At 41.9% G+C, this 12,080-nt stretch overlaps 1 protein-coding gene across 1 annotated transcript; it reads left to right on the top strand.

The window, feature by feature from the left end:
• The first annotated feature begins 299 nt into the window (after window positions 1-299).
• LOC115620870 (putative inorganic phosphate cotransporter) lies at window positions 300-4,101 on the top strand. Its single transcript, XM_030514343.1, has 3 exons — window positions 300-1,475; window positions 1,532-1,668; window positions 2,804-4,101. The coding sequence occupies exons 1-3, from the start codon at window positions 1,448-1,450 to the stop codon at window positions 4,076-4,078; spliced, it is 1,440 nt and encodes a 479-aa protein (XP_030370203.1). The 5' UTR covers window positions 300-1,447; the 3' UTR covers window positions 4,079-4,101.
• Window positions 4,102-12,080: the final 7,979 nt, after the last annotated feature.

Raw genomic sequence — 12,080 nt, 5'->3', positions numbered from 1 at the left:
TCTGCCCCTCTCCTTCGAAATAGCTTTTCATAAATACTTATCTGATTTTTCAAAATATTTAAAGTTTTAGCCACATTTTCTTTATTATGCAAAAACAAAGCTCTGACCTCTCCAAAATTAAATTCGAACTCAAGATGATTGCATTAATTGCTCTTCTTCAAAAAAAAATTGCATTTCTCTTAGAGACCCTTTTGGTTTTAAAATGTGATATTTGGTTATAAAACATAAATTTGTCCTAAAAATACATATGTTTTAGCTTTTGAGAAAGTAATTAGCAAAATACGTAAAAATGAGACTAAATAGCGACTAAATAGCGGTTTTTTTGATGCCAACTTCGAGGGCCAACACTCATTTCTATTGTAAGATACTGCTTGAAATTGATTCTTTTGCAAGTTAACTCCGGATTTAATTTTATTTAAAAAGCTTCAAATTTATTATATTATATGTTGCCATTCTCTCAATCAATCGTTTCCTTCAAACGCTCAATTAACTATAGTCCCTTCAGCCATCCTGTGATATTTGTATCATTTAATAATCCCATCTTCATTTCCGACTATTCTGCGGGATTTTGTAAGAAAAAGGGCCTCCCTTTTCCCCTCTGAGCTTCTATATTTGAACGGAATGACAAGCCTAGCTGCTTGACTGCCAGCAGGACAGTGAGCTGCTAGTAGTCCTTTTGCAGTGGATAGGTTGATCCTCTCCTGTGTGCTGAGTTGTCGTGTCCAGCTTTGTCCTTGCACACTTGTTGACTCCTTTCCCGTCAAAAGCTTTAAGAGAGTCAAACGTAGGATTCTGTGCTTATCAGAAACCATTTGTGCGCGGGTACCCTTTCTGACGAGGTCCTTTGCGTTGCATTTGGCTTCAACGTTCTCTCTTGAAAACCACAATGGAACTGTTTGCCTTTTGAATGTTTTAACGTCATTCGACTACTATCCAGTGCCGTTTTAGTGTCGTATTTAGTGAACTAATCATGGCATTCAATTATTTTCAACCACTGTTCATTGCGCTCCTTTCCACTCCCACTCGAGTGACATTTCCCCAAACACTTACGAGTATATTTGTGTCAGTTTTGTTCGCAAACTCTCAATTTGCCGCTAACTCGCGGCAGAGGCAATTATGTCGAGCGCGAGCGTTTGCCAGTTACCACTAATTACAGCAACTATCAGCAGCAGCAGCAACAACACTAACAATCGCGTCAGCGACAAAGCCAAATTATCAACGCAAGTTATCGGGTGAAACTATCAAGCAACGACCGCGCAAACACACGCTCCCACACACTATTTAATACAATTACTGCATTCTGATTTGGTTTTAGCGGCGACGACGACGGCTTCATTTGTTCAATTGTGTGGGGCAGAGTGTGGGGCGACCACAACAAAGAGGCGGCAGCAGCAGTAACAGCAGCAGCAGCAGTAACAGCAGCAGCAGCAGCAGCAGCAACAGGGCCATGAATGAAATTAGGGCGGAACAAAAAGGTAAGCCTACAGGAATGACAACAAACCGAACTAATCTAGCTTCCCGGCCTCCCCAGTTCCCTGCCTCGGCCAGCGTCATTTGCAGGCTTCGCTTCTCTTCATCGGACTGGCAGTGAACACCATATTGCAATACAATGTGGGCGTGGCAGTGGTGGCCATGACAAATTCCACCCCCAGCAGTGGACAAATACCAGTTAGTATAATCAGAAGCCATGGAACGACTCTAAGAGTTGGTGGAAAATAATGATATATCGTAACACTAAGTAGTGCTAGTGTTCTGATTATCTCGACCCGCCTTTAGCTCAGTCAGTTGTCATCTCAATTGCAGGCCAACAAGATACAACTAGTTAGACTGGCTTCTCCCAACCAGGTGCAGGGTTCTCTAAGATTTTCTTTGTAATGCTAATGCTAGCCAAGACATATTACTTCCACCTACCGAATCCTAATCCGTGTCCGAAAATGTTTCTAATGTTAAAACCAGAGAGAACGCTACAGTCGGGGCATAAAGAAGGCAAAAAGAAGAAGAGAATAATAAGAATTCATAGAGTTAACTGATTTGGATCAAATGAAAGCAAGAGTAGATTATTATGCATTTCGTGTACAAAGCTTACTTTTCGTATCTTTGGAACTATGGGCAGTATTGACGAAATTCTGAAGCGGAGGGAGGGGTGCAAAAATCCATAAAAATTAAATGCACTCGTGTTGCCTGGCGATAAGGAGAGTTTACATACCAAGTTTGGTTAATGTGGAATCAGACGTCTCCAAAATCCAGGCGTTCATCCAGACGGACGAACTGACGATTAAGAATATAGATACTTCATGGGGCCTATTACACCTGATATACCATTTTTATCTTACGGGAACGCGATATAAAAAATGAGAATTAAATTTATTTGGCATGTCTATACTCCAATCATCGGTTGAGGGCACAGCAATTAAACTCTCCTAGTCCGATTTTATTTCCATTGCTTCAACAATTCCAAAGCTCATGCGGATTGTTAAAATCTAAGAAAAGTTATCAGGACAATACTGAGCCAGGAGCTACTACTTCCTCTACTATAAAGTCAGAGCATTATATAGCTGTCATCGAAACGATATGCTACGTATAGAGTTTTTGTATAAAATACTGAAACAAGATAGAATGCCGACCACAATATCTCATTTCGCTGAAGTATGCACCTTAAAAAGAAATAGAATGTAGAATTAAGAGCAAGGCACCTACCTAAATACCGCATACCTTTCAATTACCTTCGATAGCTGGTTAGAAAGTTAAGATGTATTTGTACACTCATATATGTATGTATGTATGTATGGTTACTTTTTTGCAGCATTACAACTGGACGGAGCCGCAAAAGTCGTACATTCTCTCGAGCTTCTACTGGGGCTCCACTCTGACTCAGTTTCCCGGCGGTTACTTGTGCAAGCGCTTCGGCGCCAAGACGGTGCTCCTATGGGGCAGTCTCGGATCAGCGCTTCTAAGTGCTGCAACACCTCATGGGGTGTACGCGGCCGGTTGGCGCGCCTACTGCCTCATCCGAGTGCTGCAGGGTCTGTGTCAGGGCGTGACGTTGCCCTGCGTACACCAGCACCTGGCTAACTGGGCTCCTCTGAAGGAGCGCACACGGTTGGGCGCTTTCGCCTACACAGGCTTCGACTGCGGCAATGTGCTGGCCATGTATGCAGCAGGCCTGTTGGCGAGCTCTCAGCTGGGCTGGCCTGGCATTAGCTATGTGTCGGCCATTTTGGGGTTTGTTTGGTGCTTGCTCTGGTTGCTCCTAGGCATCAATCGGGCCAGCAACGCCCGCTGCATATCTGAGGTGGAACGTTCCTTCATAGTGGGGGATGTGCAGCGCAGTGAACGGCAGCAGCGACGCCTCCCGATTCCATGGCGGTGTATCTTCCGATCGGCGCCATTCTATGCCTTGCTGTGTGCGCGCTGCGCCGACACCTGGGGCCTGGCGACAATGCAGGCGGAGCTGCCCGCCTATTTAAGAGGCGTTCTCCAGCTGGACATGAGGAGCAACGCCCTCTACTCCGCACTGCCCTTTTTGCTGATGTGGGCCATGTGCTATGTCTATTTGATCGTCGCAGACCTGGCCCTGCAGTGTCGCTGGCTAAGTCTGACAGCGCTTCGAAAGAGTTTCAATAGCATTGCGCTGTGGACGCCCGCCTGCATCCTCATTGCCCTCGGGTTCGTTGAGTCTGACCAGAGGCCGCTGGCCCTAGTCTTGGTAACGCTTAGTGTAGGCGTGAGTAGTGCAGCGACTATTGGCAGCGAGCTTAACACGATTGATTTATCGCCAAACCACGCCGGCATACTGGCGGGCATTCTCAGCACCTTCACCAATGTGGTGGCGCTCATAACGCCGCTGGTGGTGGGCGTGCTCGTGGAACGACAAACGGAGCGCGGCGAGTGGCAGCTGGTGTTCAGCATTGCCGCCCTGGTGCTCTTCGCGGGCAATGTTGTCTACCTGATTTGGGGTACGGCAGAGACCCAGAAATGGGATGCTGTCAGCGAGGAGGAGGAGCAGCCTGAGGCGAAGGTTTTCGAGGATGCCAGGCTGGAAATTTTACTTAACAAAGCATCAGCGTTTAGTAAATAAATACCAATTCTCACTATTGATAACACAGTTGTTCTACTCTGAAATAAATAGAAGAATAACTTCTATATCCTGGACCCTACGGGTTTGTGCAAATGACCTCGAACGTGTCTATAAATGCGATGATATTTTAGATCATTTTTTATTCAATGTATAAAAAATTCAGATGTAGGTTCGATTTGCGCCACATGATGCATTTTCTTTATTTCTTTTGGCTGTGTACTTGCGCATATTTTTATTCATAAACCAATAAATCAAGTCCTTGTCAAAATCGCTTGAGGATTTGAGCGAAATTGGTCGAAAATGTGATATTTATCATAACTATTAGTCAACACTCACCAAGAACTGTAAACTGTTTAATAAATCATGTTGTGCTTAGCACTTGCACGGTTAAAGCTACGTTCTGACACGCAGACTCTATGCTTAGCGTCTGTCAATAACATGTGCTGGATGTTCACACAGTCGGCAGCAGACTTGATTTCTCATAAGTCTGTCACAGGCGAACGGCTAGTTGATAACGATTACCTTGTCTGAGCTATCGCTGGTACAGCTGATTACACAAACGTGATTGGAAGGAAATAGCCAGGGAATTCCAAGTATTAGATGTGGGTCCTTGGGCCCTATGTTGGTGCCGACAAGAACGCACCGCCAAATTCTTGCAGCAAGTTCTACAATTATAGAGCTAGAAATCGGAAGGCTTCTGGCACCATTCTGTCTAAGGATCACACCTCATTTTTGGAATGCCTGCACCCATGATGCTAGAAGGCGATGATGTACTTATGCTACATAACTCAAATGTAGGGGAAGTCAAATATTTGCTGGACATTTTTATCAACAACAAGACGAGCTGGTACGATTGCAAGAAACAACTTTATTTTTATTAGGCATTTTATATCGACTCAGAATAATCTTGCCACTAATCAGCTATAGCAGTAGTTCTTGTGGATTATCAAGTAAGGCAGGTCTATGAATCGATTTTTTTAATTATTGCTTCTAACCCACAAATCGTTTATGAAATTTAGTAGATGTCTGTCCAAGTAGGAAGTTGAGTTTATACCTCAAACCGAACTTGAATATGATATATTCACTAGTACCTAGAAATATTCATTTTTATCAATGAAGATTAAAGTTTTCTTTCGCTGAGAATAGAGAAGAAACACCATTTGTTGGTCCGTAGATTAATCTTCCCATGAGTTTCAAAATTAAATTAAATTAATTAATTGAATAACAATGAAAATTAAAGGATGTTCGCTGCAAACAATTGGCGTGCAGACACGTTCGCACGTGCTTGTCGGCAATCCAATTGTCTGCGTGTCCGAACGTGGCTTAAGTCGTTTGTATAATAATAACTCGAATTGGATAAATGATCACTTAATCTGCCAATAAATCTATAAATGTTACCTGTGTCTGTTTGTTTATTACCAATAACTGACTAAATAGTTGTAGCTCGTGAGTATTTTTTGGCAACCAAAATATTGTAGTTGCAATAAAATAAATTTAGTTGCAGTCTAAACTAAATTTATTACCCATGTTTAGGCCAAATGTGCTCGTAAGTAAATCCTGAAGGAGGCCTGCTGGTCATTTATTTTGCACACGCCTCGACAAACACTCTTCTTTTCTACTGGCTTGTGCACCTGTGCCAACGCATAAAAGTATGCAATGCGAGCGGGTGGGGGGCATGGAGACAATGGGAGACAATGAGAGACAACGAGGAAGTCTCTTGCATAAAGAAGACATTAAGCGTGCGGCGTCCGCAGCAGGAATAACAATAACAGCAGTAGCAGCAACAACAATAACACACATAAATACTTACATAAATAAATAACAGCTGTTCACTTTCCGCTACAAGCCATTTTTGTTGCATATTTATAGGCGCATAAAATATTGTCGTTTATTTTTAATTTAATGACAGAAATTTGTGCGCATCCCGTGAGTTTGAGGCCTGCGTAATTTCCATTGGTAATGGCCTGTAACAATTGCAATCTATCTTCGCATTTACGACAAACAAAACAATTACAACAACAAATATCACGACGTGGCTGTTGTGGCCCCCGATGCTGCTGCACACGTCCAAGCAGCCTCATCAGTCAACCTGGCGTTTGGTGTGTGTCTCTCTGTGTGTGTGTGTGTGTGTGTGTGTGTGTGTGTGTGTGTGTGTGTGGTGCGTGGGGTAGGAAGAGAGGGAGGCAGCTGTACTCTGTTGGTTGATAAAGCATTTCATTCACATTCCCATTGTACCGTTGTACCTTTTTTCTATAATGCTGACCACTTGCTACCATCCTCATCATCATCATCATCCGAAGCAGGAGCAGGAGCAGAAGCAGCAGAGCCCATGCTGCTGCTCATTTAAATGAAACGCAATAATTTTGGCGCCATTATTTGTTACGTTTTCTGCTACGTGCGCTAAATGAGACGCGACGCACTTCCGGCCCACCTTCGCCCGCCCCTCCAGCAACTATTTGCCCTGACCCATTAGCAATACGTTTGAGTTACGTGCGTGAAGATTGCGTTATTTATAACAGACAGTGTCTGGCAACGGGGAGTGGAGCTGGAGCTGGACCTCAACATGAACCTGGACCCACATCATATGTTTGTTTACGCTCTCAAATTGCACGTGCCGCTTGGCTGGGCGACGCTTTGGACAAAATTAAAACGTTACGTTGAAAAGTTGTTGCCACCTCGTTGTCGGCGATGCGACTGCTAATGATGCAGTCCTTTTGCTCTTGTCGCTGCCACTAGGTCCACGGAAAAGTGCAAGACGCATGACGGTGGCGGCCTTAATTAAAAGCACCTTGCCCGCCAGTTGGCTGCCGAAAACATATAGCCGTACACACTTATATATGAGTCCAAAACTAGCTGGGTTTATTCACAAAAAAAACATAAAAAAAGAGAACTCAAGCACAACTCAAACCGAAAACTTTGTGCGCGCGTACATGTTGCACTTTCCTATTGCCAACTTTCAGGCGCTGGTGCGTGTCTGCGAGCACGCCTTCTCGCTTCTCAACGCTCGAACATGTGTGCGTGTGCCAGTGTGTGTGTGTGTGTGTGTGTGTGTGTGTGTGTGTATAGCAGCTTCTAATTAATGTACGCCCAAAAACTTTCGGCAACAACAAAATGTGTTATAGCATCAAAATAAAAACTGAACCTCCAAATTGCACAACTCAACTGCCAAAAACAACAACAAGAACAACAAGAACAACAATAACAACGACAACAACCAACAACAACATCAAAAACTCGACAAGCATTACTCGTTACCCATTACGAGTAAGTCAGCCTCAGTATGTGTCTAGATTAAGTTAAAAATTCAATTTTCTCCGCCCAACTCAAGTGAACAAATTTCGAATATAAATCGTTTTTAGGAATTCTAGACTAGCCTCAACTGCTTCTCAGTAGAGCCGGATATGTGCGAGAAACACTTGCAAACATTTTTGTCCATCGACAAATTGGCCAAAATGGAAAATTAACTATTTTCCAAGTGAATTATTGCCAGTTAGAGAAACTATCTGCACTCGAACACTTTTGAGCCGCTTCGTACATACTCTTACATACCTACATATCTGAATAGGAAAGCCAATTAAATATAAATGTCTTCATGCAAATGAATTATAAGCTCTGATACTTTTAAAATTGAATAAGTGAATTAGTTATTAGTTGTGAATAATATCTACTGTAGCTCCAACCTGCTAATTTATGAAATCCAGTTCTTTTCAAAGAATAGTTAATTCAAAGGCAGCACATATTGATTTACTCTTAACTCTTTGGTTTTTAAATATGTTCTTGTTTTTTATGAAAAAATATATTTATATTCCGCTTTAATGTAAAAATAAAAATTATTTCAAACATGTTCGATGTTTTTGCAACTCAATGCAATACAATTAAAGAAAAAAAAAATTTTTTTTTGATTATAATGTAAATATAACATCTTATTCTTATTAAGTCAGTTTTTTTTGCTTTTAAATTCTGTTACCTTCTTAGGCACTTGTTCTTTCTTCTTTAAGTCTGCCGCAGAATTAACTAGCCTAGAAATCTTCTCGACAAATATTTCAAATTCAGTTGTTGTCTTAAGCCTTTCAACCTATTGTAGGCTAGCTTTTGAATCATTATTTACATTTCACAGAATCATAAAACTAAAGACTTTATAGTTTTCTAGTTTATCTGTATACATTTATTCTACTATACTCGTATGTGTGTTTTTCTAAATCATGTCTTCGCTTTACTATTTCAATAATAGCAGGGCTGGTTCTAATTTAGTTTGGCCAATTTTCGAACAGACATTGATTAGTTCTTACTGGTAACCCCTTTTTCCCAATATTAAAGCCCCGCTTTCGTTCCCTTTTTGGCAACCCCTCTATTCAAACTTAGTTACATCACTACTTCCGCTGGTTTTAAACGAATAGCCAATTGGGTACATAAAGTATATTTTTCCATGCAAGTAGCTAACAACGACGCGTCGCGGCTGTTAGAAGTCATCAGCAGGATGGAAAAATTCTATACAGGAGTACATATTATCCGATTAAATGTGTGCTGACGGATAGGAGGACGAACAAACGGGAATGTCTGTGTTGATTCCTCTCATCATTATAGAGTACACACATTTGTCGATTACCCCTCGGGTGCGACCATGTTAGACACGACATTGCCGCCTCGAAACCAGCAGATTAAATGTTCGAGTAGTTTTAATCGCTCCTTGAAACTCGATTTTTTTCTAGAAAATAAAACCCTACTAGACGTTTTGACGTTGTGAATGCTTTTAATTGGCTGGGATTCAAAATAATTAATTTTTATTTCCCCTACTCTTACGCATGAAAAGCATCTTGATTTGAATTTGTTAAGTACCATATATGCCAAGATTTGATTCCCGAATACTTGAACGTCGAACCTTAAAAGTGGGTTTTAATGCATAGGGAATCGCTAAATGGCAAAGCTCGTCTTATATCGTAGCTCTATAAGCGTTTGAAACGGGCAGCAGAAAGAGAAAACTTGGGGTGAATGAATTGAAAATCAGTTAAAAAATAAAAATAAATATGTAATTTATTGAAAATTCACAAGGCGATGCGCCCTTTTGTTGTGTAGATGAATTCTTTATGGCATTTGCCTTTGCATGACGTTGACAGCGGCTGCCAATTGCCAGCATTGTTGGCGTCCCTCAAAAGCGTCAAAAATAAGCAACTGAGGTGCCACACCCACAGGCACGAACGGGCTGTTCGTGCAGCTCAATCCTTTTGTGACATGTGTGGTATGTACTCGCATGTATGGATGTACCTACATACATACATACATATGTATGTATGTATGTATGTGCGTTTGAAATATGACGCGAACGACTGAAGCTGTTCTGTGCTGTACTGTATTGCTGGTTGGAGTGGGGTGCCGGGTGGCGGATGGCGTTGGGGTAGAGGCTCATCAAAGGAGAGTGGGTGCGGGTGCGGGTGCAAGCATCAACAATGAATGTAATTCAATATGCAAATTGGCGACAACAATTTTCTACTTTTTCAGCTGTTTTCCATATAAATTTGCAATGCTACTTCAGCTACATGTATGTACATATGTATGTAAAACTTTATGTTGGACAGGGGCGGAAAGGGGCGTGGAAACTGAAGCTGGAGGCTTGCGCTGATTATAGTGTAGTCGTCCGTACATTTCTCCCACAGGAAAGCACGGGGCAAATTCATTTGCAAATATTTAACCGCTAACCAAAATCCATTTGAGTATCAACATATTTTGTCATTAGGTTGCGCATGAAATGCGCCAAAGTTGCCACGAGAGCATCGGCGGCAGCAGAGGCCAAGGCAGAGGCAGAGGTATCGACAACCACATGCGAAAAGGGGTGCATGGAGGGGAGGTGGTCGGCGGAGGCGGAGGCGGCGATGTTGCCTAACGTTGATAATGATGTTGTTGATATGTACTTTGCCCAAATGAATGTGACTGTGTGATTGTGTGTGCGTATGTCCATGTCAGCTAACCACAAGCCACACACACACACACACACTCGCACACAGGACAGAGAGCAGAGTTTGCCAGAGCATGTCCTGGCCGAGCCTACTTGCCATCGTGTAGTAATTAATTAGACTCGCAGGCATTTTATATGATGAACAAAGCGCAAGAGTTCGGTTTGCTGCACTGTTCGACTGCAGCATCAGTTTCGGCATCGCCTCATCTTTGCCGCCCCCGCCCCGGCCCGCACCGGCCCGACTCACCGCCATGCCGCCCCTACGCCCCCCGCCGCCCAGCTCTTGCACTAATTGAACATGAAATGGTATCCCATGCAACTTGTCATCCTGCAGCGCTTTGTCTGGGAGCCCAAAATTCATCAGCGCCGATGTTGCATGAGTGCAGCTGACAGCACTTGAAAACTGCATGACGCACTCGACCCAGGGTCGTACTCGCTATCCCTATCTGTACTATCCCCCCATTACTATTCACATTCTCATTCGCATCCAGCTCCACCTCCATATGCACACAATTGGACATCTTCATCTCGCACTGTTATGCCTTTGGCAAGCTATTTTACCGAGCCCAATGCAGTGCGTGTGCTCGTCCTGTGCCCAAAGTAGCCAAAGTCCTTGATATGTTTTCTCTGTGGTCTGCTCTTAGCGTCCGTCGGCTGTCGGCTGTCGGCTGTCGTCCATTTCGAAACTCGAATTAAATAAGCACAAATCAAATATTTTGCTATTTCTGTCCCCGCATGCCAATGATGGGTGTTGATGTGGATGTCCAGCGTGCTCTGATTTGTGCCTGATTTGTTTTTGGACTCGTCCAGGCATTGATTTATGTGGTTACTGTGGCATGTTTTGGAACATTTGTGGCTGCCTCTCAGTTTATTCGGGGTTTAGTTGGCTGGGTTTATTGTCGAGAAAAATTAAGTCGCCAGTAATATGTATGTGCTTGCCAGTCCAGATCCAAGTTTGTGATTTTGCTTTTCTCTGTGTTCGGAGTGTCTTTGCAACTTAAATTTATTTCAATGCCAAATGGTCCGGTGGCATGCGATAAGTAAAGCTTCAAAGAATATTTGTATACCCTTTACATATAGGTAAAGAAAGTATTAAAGCTAGAATAACCAAACTTTGTATCCAAATTATCCCATGCCTGAGCAAGTACGAGTTAGTATTTTTTTTATTTTCATTTAATTATTGAATTAAATTTTTTACAATTAACTTTTAAAATATATATATTCTTTTTGTACAGGGTATATCGACTATATCATTCCTTTCTTGTTTGAAATAATTAGAATGTTACCTCGTTTGCCTTACTATATACGCTTAGTATCTATGTACATACATATATATGTATGTATGTTATCTGGCATTTGCATAGCAAAGCTTCAAAACCAATTTATTTGATGAACAATTTATGTTTTTTTAGAAATCACTTTAAACATTCATCTCGACCCAGAAATGCAATTAAACTGTGCACATTTTTGTGCAATTATCGGTTCAGAACTATTTGAGTTTTAACTTTAAACACAAACTAACTTTCTATTTTTATTTTGGTAGAAGAATATACATTTGGAATTTCAAGCCCCAGTTCCCAACACCACATCGACGAGGTCCTTCCCTGGCTGTAATATAATTCGCTTTTAATGGCCTAAGAAATTATAATTCACACTAAATGATTTAATAATAAAATGTTTTCTTAAATCTAAAATATCCGTTTCAACTGTGTACCAACGAGTAGTATCGAATGAGACCGGTCTCGATATTTTTGCAGCCCTGGTTGGTGTGTGACTGCTTCTCCTAATGCGGTCACGGCAGCAATTTTCAAGTTTTTCAATAACGATAACAACTGTAAAATTGCCGCTACAACTTGCTCATCGATGTGTTGACTGCCGATATCCATACACCGAAAAATTTTAACTTTTATGAGTTTGTGAAAGTTACATTCTGTTAATTCTGTCTTAGAATACAGCTGATTAGTACAAAAGGCATTCTAGGTACCATAAACTTTTTTGAAATCGATTCACTTTATGAGTACATCATGTAGCTGCCAGCGAAATGATCGGTGA

Source organism: Scaptodrosophila lebanonensis, unplaced genomic scaffold, assembly GCF_003285725.1.
Source record: "Scaptodrosophila lebanonensis strain 11010-0011.00,11010-0021.00 unplaced genomic scaffold, SlebRS2 tig00000024-arrow-pilon, whole genome shotgun sequence".
Taxonomy (NCBI): domain Eukaryota; kingdom Metazoa; phylum Arthropoda; class Insecta; order Diptera; family Drosophilidae; genus Scaptodrosophila; species Scaptodrosophila lebanonensis.
This window is presented reverse-complemented; position numbering and strand designations above follow the sequence as displayed.